The sequence below is a fragment of the Coturnix japonica genome, chromosome 10 (assembly GCF_054131305.1).
Source record: "Coturnix japonica strain WE chromosome 10, WE-NBRP24, whole genome shotgun sequence".
Classification (NCBI taxonomy): Eukaryota; Metazoa; Chordata; class Aves; order Galliformes; family Phasianidae; genus Coturnix; species Coturnix japonica.
The window spans coordinates 1,861,188-1,873,787 of NC_140672.1; the positions used below are offsets into that span (position 1 = coordinate 1,861,188).

Here is a 12,600-nt window from a genome sequence, read left to right on the forward strand (position 1 = left end):
CGTGCAGCGCAGCATGGCGCCCGCCGCCCCCGCGCATGCGTAGTCGGAGCGCCGCCGTGGGGTGGGCGGGATGAGCGTTCTGTGAGGGGGAAGCCGCGCTGTGTGAGGGGTGCGGGCCTCAGGCATAGAGTGAATGGAAAACAGCGCTGTCACACCTCTAACCCCTCACTGATCGTTTAAAAGAGAGAAGTGATTGCATTCCCCGCTATTCCAAGCCTTTTTGGATCGTGTTCTACCATTCAACGCTGTCAGCTTACAGCATTTCAGCCACACAGGGCCCAGCTGTGCCTCCTATCTCCATGAAGGTCTGAAGTATTTCCTCATCTTTGAGCACAGTTACTGTGAGGTAAGGAGCCAAACCTATAAAGCCAAACCTGTACAGCCAAACCTATACAGCCAAAGTGTGATTCTCCAACCCCCCCCACACACACTCAGCCATCTTGATTTTGCCTCAAATAATTTCAATAGTAGTTCCACGAAACATAATGAGGTCTCCCGGAATGAATTAATTGAGTTTTTAAGGCTAAAAGGAATGTGTCTGTAATAGTAGTGCTGAACAGCCATGTAAAGCTCATCTCTAAGGCCTAGCCTAAGTCAGCAATGTGCAGCTTGGTTCACTTTAATGGTGGCAGAGTTAAGAGAGAACAGGGCACCTATATAACAAAACTGGACTTGTTCCTACCTATACAAAGTGAAATTGCACCCATTTCCTCTCAATATGAAAATGAGAGACAACCTCAGGCTATTTATGCACCTACTGTTGTGCTGTGAACAAGAATAACACTGAGTTTCCAGGGAAAATAGACCTGAAGATGCAATGAAATCCTTAAAATGCAGTGAAATACAGGTGCTGACATGTACCTTACCTTGCTGAGGTTTCTTCAGTTACAAGAGTAACTGCTGTATCAATGATGTATTCTAAGCAGTTAACATGAAACAACCATATATAGAACAGACGGTTCTTCCAAATCACTTGACTTTTAAGATAACAGTCAATATCATCTTGAATATTGAGCATATAAATGCCTGAAGGCAGACCCAGTTCCCATAGATACTTTGTATTGCAGATAGAAGAAATTTACTAGGCTTATTCTCCTTCTAATCTCCTTTCTCATCAGGACTCTCTTGGAGAATGATCCAGCAAGACTGACTTCACCGCAGATGATTTAACTCGCCTTCATTTCTCAATAAATCGGTTTTACGACCTTCATTCCATGTGACATCACCTCAACTCCAAGGTCAGTTCTGAGGCCTAAAGTATCTCAGATGGAACACTGTAACCAATCCCATCCCACACAAATATACACAGCGTTTTACTTCCCAACAGCACTAATGGGCCCTTCACATAAAACCATTCCCATCAGCAGCCTTGAGAATATAATTAGGGGCAGGGGATCATTGTTTTGTGTGATGGTATCGCTGCTGCTATCAGAGACTGAAACAAATTCAAACAGACCCATTTACATTAATGTTTTCCCTATCTCCTCATTACTCAGCAAAGATGTTTTATCAGGGCTTTATCAGGACTAGGGTGTGTACAACTCTCATAGTTATCCCAGTTTGGATTATTAGCAAATATTTTTCTTCATTTTCTCATCTATGCTACGTTGAATAGCATCCAAATACTGATGTGTGGACATTATAAAGCTGCCTTACACGATGCTGCTCTTTCCTACCAAACGGACTGTATATATGCTTACGTATCCATACTAAATCTTGTAAAAGACCTGGAAAAGGTGGCAGCAATTTAGGCATTCTAATAAAACATCCCTCCACAGGTAGGAAGGCTATGGATGTGTCCTAGATTAGAGCCAGAAAAATAAGCTACTTGTGATGCTGAACAGAGCCCCATCCCACTTTGCAATCCTAACAATCCCAGGTTAACATCAAGCATCATTTGTCATCCCCATCATTCAGGAAGCGTTTGCCATAATGCTCGTGGCATGAATATTTATCAGCAAAGTGGGACTATTAACATTTCTGAGTCAGACAAATTAATCGAGATTACAGAGTGAGTCAATGCAGAGCCAGAAATAGCATTCAGAAGTCCTGACTTTCAGACCTGTTCTCTAACCACTACACGGGTTCCTTCAGGCTGTTGAATGACATAATTCACGCTTATAAAGTAATTGAATCCTCAGATGGAAAATGCTATGACAGTAGTTAAGGTGGAGGGACAAAAAGCCACGTGATCATAGAAGAGGAACAGCGGCTGTAAACATCTGGGAAAGGTCTTTTGTGCAAGAAAAAGGTTTTTCTTACAGAAAGCCTATCAGTCAATTCAAGTCAAACACATCAAGCTACCTGATTATCTCCTAAGAGCTGCCAAACTAAGTGCAGTTTTATGCTCCCAGCTCCAAGGTGGTTTTTGTCCACCCACCTCTTTGGTAACATTTTGCCTCCTAGTGGAGGATACAAATATAGAAACACCTGCTTTTTTCTCAAATACAGATGTATTGTTTGCAAAAGGCAGAGATTGTTAGAATTCAAAGGTAGACCATACAGAAAATCCATGCTGCTTCTTGGTTCTGAGCTGCATCACACTAGAAAGAAGCACCTGCTGTTTCTATTCCAGCCACTACTGTGACTTCTACCGTTAAGTCCTTTCTCTGCAAACCCAAACCTTCTATACCAAGTTAAATAAGGCATTTGCTGTGAGCGAACAATAGAAACTATTCAAGACACCGGTAGTCATTACACAGCAACCTCAGTCCCAGCACACCTCTCCCCACCTCAATTCTCTACATCAATAGTCCAGCTTGCAACTGCTAATTATATGGGAAAGGGCAAAAGGAAACACCTCAGTCTAAGTCAGAAGTTATGGCGGGAATGCCAGAGATGAAGACACAAAATCCAGTGCACAGGAAACTACTGCTTCTAGCTATGTCACCCCTCTGACTGCCTAATTCCAGAGCAGGGAACAATAAATCAGCCTTCCAACAGGCAGCAGCCACTCTCCAGGACAAAGGTACCAGTATCTGCTCATCAACTCCAGCATTTCCAAGGTAGGCTGAGAAAAAAAGGAGAAATATATTTAAATTTAGGACAACTGAGTGGAATCGACAGCCCTGCCCCAACAGAACATTGAGAAAGAAGTAGGATGTTGCCACATTCAGCACATCTGATGGTGTTAGCTACTCCTCACCAAAAAAGCAGCAAAGGGACCTCAGCCCTGTGCCAGTCAGATAATAACAGGCTGCAAATGACTTTGCTGGCAGTATCACTGGTCTGAAGTAAGGTTGCCGCTCTGCAAATATTAACTACCAAAGTGGCAGCTGTGAGTTATGTGGTAGTATCAAAGCCTTCAAGATGGACACTAGGGAAGGGATCAGAACTTCCGTGTTCGGTTCAGTATTTAAGGGTTGAGAACTGAACAGCTGCACTGGTTGCACTGGGAACGGAGAGAAAGCACTAGAACAGAGCAGCTGCTTTCATCTAACTGTACATGATGGAGGAGGGCAGGATTGCCTTAACACCCACCCACCCTGTCTGGCAAGCTCTCCAGGCTAAGACCCAGAAATAACAACACAGAACCTAGCAAAAAGGGGTACTACTCAACATGCAGTAAGAAGGATGAGTAATTTCAAAAACGCCTGTAAGTAGAGAAAAGGGATGGGAAGAAAGATAAAAAGCAACCTGACAAGATGTATTCTATGCATACTTTTATTAATAAAATATAAGATTTACAGCATATGTCAATGGACAGTGTGTTTCGAGAAGTATCTAGTTGGATAGCATGACACCAAAGTCAGTAGCTGGTTTTGTTGAGGATAGGTTAAACCTCAAGCGACATCATGCCAGAGATCACCGCTACTGCTTGAAAACAAAAGTATTTCCCAAGACTAGCTTTAAAAGTCCTGAAACCCAACAAGCACAGCTGAGGTCCAAGAGGCAGTTCTGCTTGAGTTAGTATTGCTAGAAGGCTGCATGTTCATCTATGTGAAATCTACCTGTTCGCTTCTGTCTTTGCATCCCCACTGCTGTGTCTGTGCAGCTCTTCGTGTATTCAGTGCACCATTCAGGATATACAGATACTCATGTAAAAGCAGCAATCTTGCTCTCACAAACCTCGATACTCCCAGAATAACAATTAAACCTTCTCTGCAAAACGGAGATGATTTATTTTTATCAGCTCTGTTGCTGAAGTAGTGCCTGATTTCCTCATTGCTCTTGTGATAAGGTAATGAATAAACGTTGGGCCTGATCCCGTGAAACACCTCTATGGACAACAACCAACGAGTTTCCTTAACTGCTATTTAGTATTATTCACCCACTGGAAAACAGCTGCTGTTCCTGGGGCACTTATTCTTTGTTAAAAAGAAAATTAATAAAAAAACCAAAACCAAGGCTAACAGGTGAAATATGGTAAAATCCTTACAAAGGCTCATGGTCAGGCATGCATGTTACAAGACAAATACTGTATTTAAGAGAACCAGATCTAATATTATCATCTTTACATTTTCAAACCACTGCACAAGGACTTAAAGAAATTAAAGTATGGTCGCAAGTGTAGTCTTGTTAACAATCTCTAATCCAGCCATAATTTTACAGCAGAAACAGTATCTCAGTTGATCAAATAATAGAGGCATTATCATAACCATCTATAACTAAGCCATAGAAATAATTTAAATCTAGGTAACCGAAAAGTGAAAGTCCTCCAAGTCAAGGTGAGTTCACTACGACTTTAAGCTTCATTTTGAACACCTCCCTGAAGGAAGAGTAAACCTAAAAGCACAATTAGCAAAAATATCTGGAGGTAAAAACTCATGAGCCTTATAAAGCATCAGTATCTAGTTCATCTTTGGATAAGCCTTATTTGCTGAAGAGTTTAAATCTCTCAAATAGCTATGAACACTTATTTCATGCAGCTTCTGTACTCCACGTATTTTCTGATCATTGCACCATTTAACATTTCTGGAAGTGCAATAACTTTGCAAAGCCAAAAGCCAGAAGAAACACTTGCATGGTAAAACTACATTTCCATTCAGTTACCGATAGCAATAAAATACAGAAAATAGAGCATCTCAGAATGCAGTGTAGTAGTTATCTATGTAATCACTTGTTATTTTGAACTACATTACATCATACTGCTAGACAAGAATTCAAACAACTCGTTAAAAAACCACAGGGGACTTTGTACTCTAAACAAGGCATTAAAGGTATTGTATCCTAAAACAAGGCATTAAAGAAACCGGGATGAAACGAAACATTAAAAAGTGAGTCCCGTAGAGTAGATTTTAAACCTGCAGATTCTATTCCTGTTCCAGCTTAAGCAGTAGTTTAAGGGAAAAAAAAGAGCTTTTAGGGATACTGGAACAGTACCTGGTCTGTTCAGATAATGGCAAAATCTGACAGTAGTTCATGGTTTTGAAATGAAAGTGGTCAACACATCCTAAGGCTGGTATTATTGTCATTCATGAATGAATGCAAATACTTGTGAAATCCCTCCCTCTCTTCATTCCCATTAAAAATAATTAATACTGGTTAAAATCATTACAAAAAACATCATTTTATTTTCATGCATCTAAGGTAAAACACAGAGTATTTGTATAAAGAGGTAGATTAAAAAAAGAAAACAGATTCTCCATTCTTTGTCACTTTTATTCAGTAGTTTGTTTGTTTTTTTTCTCCTTATTTTCGCTTTTCTTTCTTTTTTTTTTTTTTGGTGCCAGACATGGCAAGGAGTGATTACAGTCAACTGTTTTTATTAAAACATTTGTTGCAACACAGACCCCCTTTACCACTGACCCCAAACGGACCCATCTCATGTGCTTTATTTTGTGGTTTTTTGTTTTTTTTTTTTCCTCTATACACCACCACCAGGGTTAGGTGGAGGGGGACGAAAGGGAAAGGGGGAGTCCAGGAAGCCAGAAGGAGGAATGCTACAAGCCACAGCAAGAATGAGCTGTATTTAATAAAAAAAGGGGGCCACAAATGATACAGTAATGAGGTTACACAATTAAATCCCATAGCATGATTGAAGGCTTTCCCTGTGTTTGACGTCATCACAATGGAAGGCATAAAAAGTGGAGTAAACCGATGTTGATACAGTCCAATCTAGTCCATTAGGCAAGATGGTGCAAGTAGTCATTTAAATTAAAAAGTGCCCTATCCTCACCTAAATGGCTAGCAGACATGGAGAACTCAGTGACACATCAGCAGAGCTTTCTCCATGTAGCTATAAAAGTGTGTTGTCATATGGCACATTTTTAAACACTGGAAAGGGGTGCCATAATGGACCTCTCATTCTCTTTCGTTTACAGGTACAAATGCTAGATTCAACTATTTCAACTATGCAGGAAGTGGACTCTTCAGTTAGGAATGCCAACCCTAATTCATTTTGTCTTGAAATATATACAAGTTGTTTGTAGTAGCTACAGCAATGATGTTTTCCTTAGGATGCCAGGCCGTGTGTAGAATCTTCTTGTTGAAGTCTAAGCTGTCAACACTAATTTCATCCTTCTTTCTCTTACCACTCGCACACACTTTACGTGGCTTCAGAACCGTGCGGGGTTTGTTGTTTTCCCGTGATGCCTCCAAGGTGATGTCTCGTTTTGTGTTTCTGTCAAACATTCTGAAGAAGTTGTTGTAAGATCCTGTCATGACAATGCTGCAGAGAAGGGCAGAGGAAAAGAAGGAAAAGTTCAATTGAAGATCATTCCAATTCTTCATCTGCTTAACTAATGCAATTCCTGATAATTTCATGCTACAGCATCAGCTGTAACACAAGTCTATTCATCTCAAATACCTGGACAGCAATTATAAGAATAGCATCCAAGCCAGTCCAGGAATAAAAGCAAAATACATTTGAGGCTTCAGGCTGTCTGCCTGTTTCAATACCAACTTGTGAAGCCTTACAAACATATAGAGAAACATTGCACTCACCTGTCTGATCCATTCCAGCAGCATTCAAATTTGTCAAAAATGCAATCGTTTTCATACAGTGAACAAAGTTTACTTCTGAGGTATTCATGCACCTGGGAAAAAGTTAGAACAATTAATATTGAGCATGACATACCTGTAAAATAACCTCTAGAATAGCATCTGGCAAACCTGGCTGCTTCCTAGAAGTCCCGTTTTGGTGACCCATCGCCTTTCTATGGATGATGAAGAGGATCCCTTCAAAAGCTTTCTTACAAAAGTAGCTTGGAAATTCAACAAGTGTCAGTTCTAGCTAAGAACCTTTTCTACAAAGCAAAGGTTTTACCTCCAAGTACTCCAGGAAATAACAGGACACTGTGAAATCAACTGAAGGCTAAAAGAGATGAGCTACCTCACAGCTGGAAATTTCCCTTCCCATATTTCCAATGTATAAGAGGGACACTTTCACACCAAAACATGGTTTGAGGTTCTGCCATCAGCCTGCAAATAGCAAAATCCATTAATGTGTGTGAAACCCACTCATCTCACTGATGTTCTGTCTGGCCGTAGTCACTTACAGATACATCTAACAGCTACATCAGGACTAGGAATAAGACCATCAAGTGTCCATCAATATTTCAGCCAAATACCTGGTATGTTTCCACAGGTCTGTTCTCCATATTTAAATCCCAGATCTTCACTGACAGATAATCTCTAGTCATCATGTAACGACCGCTATGGCTAAATTTGACATCGGATATGGAAGAGATGATTTCAGAGAAAAACGATCTGTTGCTAGGATCTTCTGGTTCTTCAAACACTGCAAAGAAGTAAAGCAGGCATTTCAAGAGGTAAGCTTCAATATTACCAATAGAAAATAACACCCAATTTAGGTTATTTATTTTAAGCACAATACACTTTCCATGTTGCGCTATAATACCTTATGTATTATACAACCCTTTTTCAAATGTTTTGTGTAATTGCTATACCTGGAAATACTGTGAAATGTTTCGTTGTCATTGCAAATCAAGGTTAACTTCTAAGCAAGCCAACTGCTTGGGAGTATTTGGAGGCTTCATTCACACACATGAGATTTCTGGATTCATATGCAGAACAAACAATTCAGCAGCTCCAATACTCATCAAGTCTGCAGGAAATTATTCCTCGTCCTGCTGTCTGGACTTAAGTTGCTAATAATTCTATTCACTACTTTTATTCTAACAAATAGGAATCTAATTTTAAGACTCAATTAGATTTTTAGTTTTCAATCTACCAAAGATACCACAGCAATCCTATCTAAAAATATATCACTCAGTATTTTAATGCTACTCCCTGCTTTAATACATACTTAGTGAGTGCTTCGTTTCATCTAGCAGCAAGATACCACAGTCCACAAAAGATAAATACAGGCCAGAACTTACATTTTGAATGCCTGTCACAGAGTGCTGATGCTCTCATATCACACAGACGAATCGTTCCTTTACTGCTGCTGTATACAAATGTATTACAGCTGTTTGGGTGGAACTCTGCAGCTGTTATCACCTCCGTCAGCTCTTCCATGTTGGCTGGCTTAATATCTACAATATCTAAACCATTTTGTTAAGGAATTTCCTCCGGTTTCCACAACATATTTTTCAGTTTAAAGGCATTCAACAATTCATCAAAATACATCTGAAACAGCCAAACAGAACTAAAACAAGCCAACAAAAATACAAAAGGAAGATAATGCTTGCTTGAAATCTGGGAGCAGGACAACACTTGGAAGCCAAAGCCATGCTACACAAACACGTCTCATGAAATATAAACCTTTTTTGTTTTAAACACATATGCCATACAAAACAATGCAAAAAAGATACTAAAACTTCTGTCTGTAATTTCTAGGTGCCACAAATTAATCCGCAGGTCATCTGCAGATAGGTACGTTTCATAATCACTATTAATGGAGATGGAATTGATGTGATACGTGTGAGCATTGGCAAATATTCTTCGTGGACTAGCTTCAACCATGAGGTCCATGGGCCTAAATACTGGCACCTGCAAAATACATAGCAATCAAAGTTTGAATTGTGAATGTAATGTAGGCATTAGCACAGTCCTTCAATACTCTAAAGCTCATTAAATCATTATTCAACTGTGTCTGCAGAACAGCAGGCACAGAAATAAGAGTTCCAGCAGACAATACCTGGAGCATCACAGAGAACGTGAACCGTGTGATGGGGCACTCACTCCCTGAGCCACGTGAGCTCAGGAAAGACAACACCTCTCAAATGCACGTTCACGTGGCCCCAAATGGAAACAGTGACGGCCAAATTCATGCAGGGAACCACTCACCCGTAGTGTTGTAACTGTAGTAGGATCCCTATACCGTCCATCTTCTTCCTTTAAGTTATAGCCCTCAGGTCTTTTGTCCCTTTCACTGATTTTCCATAACTTTATTGTTTTATCTGAAATTAAACAGCCACAGTTGCAAATCAAAGCTCTAGCCATGACACTGGTCTTCACGGCTGATTCACTTTAACACAAAGCCTTCAAACAAGACCACCTACACGTACCAAAAAGACAAAAAAAATACTTGGAGATAAGGAATTCATTTAGATACACGTTTTACTTCATCTCAAGATTACACGAAGAAAACAAGACAGGATAAGAAGCATTAAAAAGACCTCCTCCACAGTTTGTTCTTTTAACAAAGTTAGAGCAAGTTTCAGTTTAGATTATTATGAATGACTCATGGAAGTACTCGCACCCTAACAGCCAACCCATGCAACAACAGGTTATGCAAATATTAAAGTCATCGCTTACCATTTGTAGACAATAAAAATTGAGCAGCATTTTTCTGGGGTAACCACCTAATTTTGTTGATCTTCTCTTCAATTTCTAAACTTTTCAAGTAGTCAAACTCTGGTTCATGGCTTTGAAAGGTACTGTAAACATTGTATTCTCCCCTACTGTGAGACTGGGTTTTGTTCTAAAAAGAGAATTAAATGATCAAGGTAGGTATGCAACATACAAAATGCTTTGCAAGGCTGTAGAGAGAAGCCAGAACTAGATATTTATGCAGCAACATACACAGGCAAACTGCTAATTAACACATAAGCTGGATGAGACTTCTACACTCCACCACCGTCAACACCACATTTGGTGCAAGGATCCTTTGGTGTAAAGTTGGCCTTATTTTAACAAGCCTGCAGATCAGACTAAAGGTGGATCATCTCTACTGCAAGAACTTCAGTTTTGATTAAAGACAAGAAGTCTACCACTCCCTCATCATTAATTTTCCCACCTTTTGTTTAAGGCGAATATTTCCTCAACAGAAACACAGCTACTTGTGAAGCAAATCTATTCAGTGCCACATTCAGCTCTCTCATGAATACATCTTTGCTAGTACAAGTCACAGCTGCAGCTGGCCTGTTAAGGATGGTGGGACTGTTTGCAACACTGAAAAAACTCCAAGCTTGAAAAAAATCCTTCATCCTTCTAAAAGCTGTGTTTCAGACAGGGGCTTTATAGTTCTAATACTGCACTGCAGGAATGGGACCTAACATTTCCTCCAATGGGTGACTGAACTGGAATCCTTCCTGTTCCACCCCTTTCAAGAGGTTGCACCGTCAGATGCCTTTCCTATGAGATCTTCTTGACTAGAGACTTCTCCTGTGCATCTCATGACCATCCGTTCATTTAATCCCTTAACGCGTCACTAAAACACGCATCTCCATAAGATCCCAGCTAGTCCACATTTGCCATATTCCTTGCAATGCTGTCTCTTGTTTCACACCCCTACCTAAAATGGTTGGCAGGAATTGTTAATTTTTTTCCAATGTGCTTATTAGGGGGGGAAGGAAAAAAATAATAATAATGGAAAAAATGCCTTAGAAGTAGGACTTGGCACTAAAATATTGTACCACACCTATCAACTATACTGGCTTTCCCACCCTAGAGAACAGAAGAAACTTGCGTTCCAAGTTTCAGTTAGACCTAACAAATTAAGCAGGGTCACTGCATTCAATGGGCAACTTCTAAAGTCAGTCTGCTGAGCTTTGGGGAGCGCTGGCTATGACTCAAAGATCTTTTCTTCAATTCCATACTTACCGTCATGATTTACCCTTGCACAGACTTCTCGTGTATTCTGTTAAAACTCTACAGAACTAGAATATGTAGAATCAGCAATGCATGAAATCCATCCTTGGGATTAAAAGCAAAATTTAAACCAACAGATCGTCTCATGGCACTCTTAAAAAATCAAAACAAGAAGAGGTGTTGGCCCAAGTGCCTCATGTGAAATTCCTATTTCGGCAATTGCAGGCTGCCTACGCAAATTCCGCCTTCAGTTTCAATTAGATACAGCATTCATTTCCTGCCTCTGAGTTATGTAAAGTCACTTGCTTCACTACGCAGAAGGGCTGCCACATTCCAGCCCAGAGATGGCAGCAGCTCAGCAGCGGGTGAAGTTGCACAAGGCTGTGAAACTCAAGAGCTTGTGTTTTCAGAGATTGTCTTCCTGTATACGTGGTTTGCAGTGCATTCTGATGAGAGGTGGTACTTAAATCCAACCAAAAGACTTAAAACCACAGCCTAGTAGACAGTCTTAGATACAACTTGTCCTGGCCAGTCAGCTCCTTCAGCCTTATTGTACTTCCAGGTAAAAGGATTTGTAAAGTACACATGCAAACTAAAAACCCAAAAGTTTATGCCTGCCTACAAAGCACACAGTGAGGACAACCCACGTGCTGTGTTCATCACAAGCTCTGGCCAATGTTCAGAGAGATCAGTCAGCCAGGAGTACCCCACTAGATGGCACCAACTGACCAAAGTGATTTATTAGACAAGTCACTGCATTCCAACTGCCTGCATACCTGCAGCAGAGAGCAGCTCGCTCTGGGGGAACCATGGATTTTACATTGTAATTGCATGAAACAATAAGGAAAGAAGTACCAGCATGACCTTTCCAGACAGTGAGATGACAGAATGCCTTAGTTAAAGTGCCTTCTCTTCTACCCTTCAGTAAATTCTCATCAGGTCAACTTCTAATTACAGACTTTGAATCAAACACTCCCCCATCTCAGCTTTCCCACTTTTAAGATAAGAGTGGAGACCCCTTCCTGGCATCACAAGAGTTGTCACTAGAACCCTACAAAGACCAAGAGAACGAGTATAAAATGGAAACATGCCCTTACTCCTGCAATATAAAGCAGGTAAGTTACAGCTCCCTGTATTGGGAAAGCTTTTGCTTGGTTGGTTTTTTAATGTTGGTTGTTTTTTTCCCCTTGTTTTCAATTCTTCTCAAAGTGTCATTTTTCACATACAAGAGATAACTACATTGATTCCATTTTTAGCTGAGCTTTTTTCCTCTCTAAGTTTAGTATTAGCTCAGCTATTCACTGCATAAACTTGGCAACACAAAATCTAACTTCAAACTTGCCTTCTAACATTTCCACACAAAAATAAGTAGAAGAAAAATTATTTAGTCATCTCCATTGATAAAAGCAGATTGCTTTCTCAGGTAGATTAACAGCAGACCTTATTAATACTCATATGCAAATACTGATTGCTTATTTTAGCACTTGTATCTAACTTCCAGTAGTAGAGAGATGCCAGAGCTGTTATCTCCAAAGATCAGGTAATAACTAATAGGTTTTGCACTACTTTGCTGAGAAATAGAAGCAAGTCTGTGCTGGACATTACTTTCTAACTCGGGTCTCAGAACACTTGAGCATAAAGATCTGAAAGCTATTTAAGTAC

The 12,600-nt window shown here is 40.2% G+C and overlaps 1 protein-coding gene and 1 long non-coding RNA gene across 4 annotated transcripts in view; one reads left to right on the plus strand and one right to left on the minus strand.

Moving 5' to 3' along the window:
* Positions 1 to 21: 21 nt before the first annotated feature.
* On the plus strand, positions 22 to 1,210 carry LOC146759124 (uncharacterized). The gene is made up of 2 exons (XR_014932229.1): positions 22 to 346; positions 1,119 to 1,210. It is a non-coding gene; the product is annotated as an uncharacterized LOC146759124 (long non-coding RNA).
* A 2,437-nt stretch (positions 1,211 to 3,647) lies between these two features.
* The window catches only part of PPP2R2A (protein phosphatase 2 regulatory subunit Balpha), a 30,181-nt gene continuing 21,228 nt past the window's right edge, over positions 3,648 to 12,600 (minus strand). For all 3 annotated transcript variants that reach the window (XM_015882972.3, XM_015882971.2, XM_032448907.2), the window contains 7 exons: positions 9,664 to 9,829; positions 9,193 to 9,305; positions 8,718 to 8,895; positions 8,283 to 8,447; positions 7,512 to 7,681; positions 6,886 to 6,977; positions 3,648 to 6,610 (listed from right to left, as the gene is read on the minus strand). In XM_015882972.3, coding sequence (XP_015738458.2) covers positions 6,331 to 6,610; positions 6,886 to 6,977; positions 7,512 to 7,681; positions 8,283 to 8,447; positions 8,718 to 8,895; positions 9,193 to 9,305; positions 9,664 to 9,829 — 1,164 coding nt within the window. In that variant the 3' untranslated portion in view covers positions 3,648 to 6,330. The remainder of the gene's footprint in view (positions 6,611 to 6,885; positions 6,978 to 7,511; positions 7,682 to 8,282; positions 8,448 to 8,717; positions 8,896 to 9,192; positions 9,306 to 9,663; positions 9,830 to 12,600) is intronic.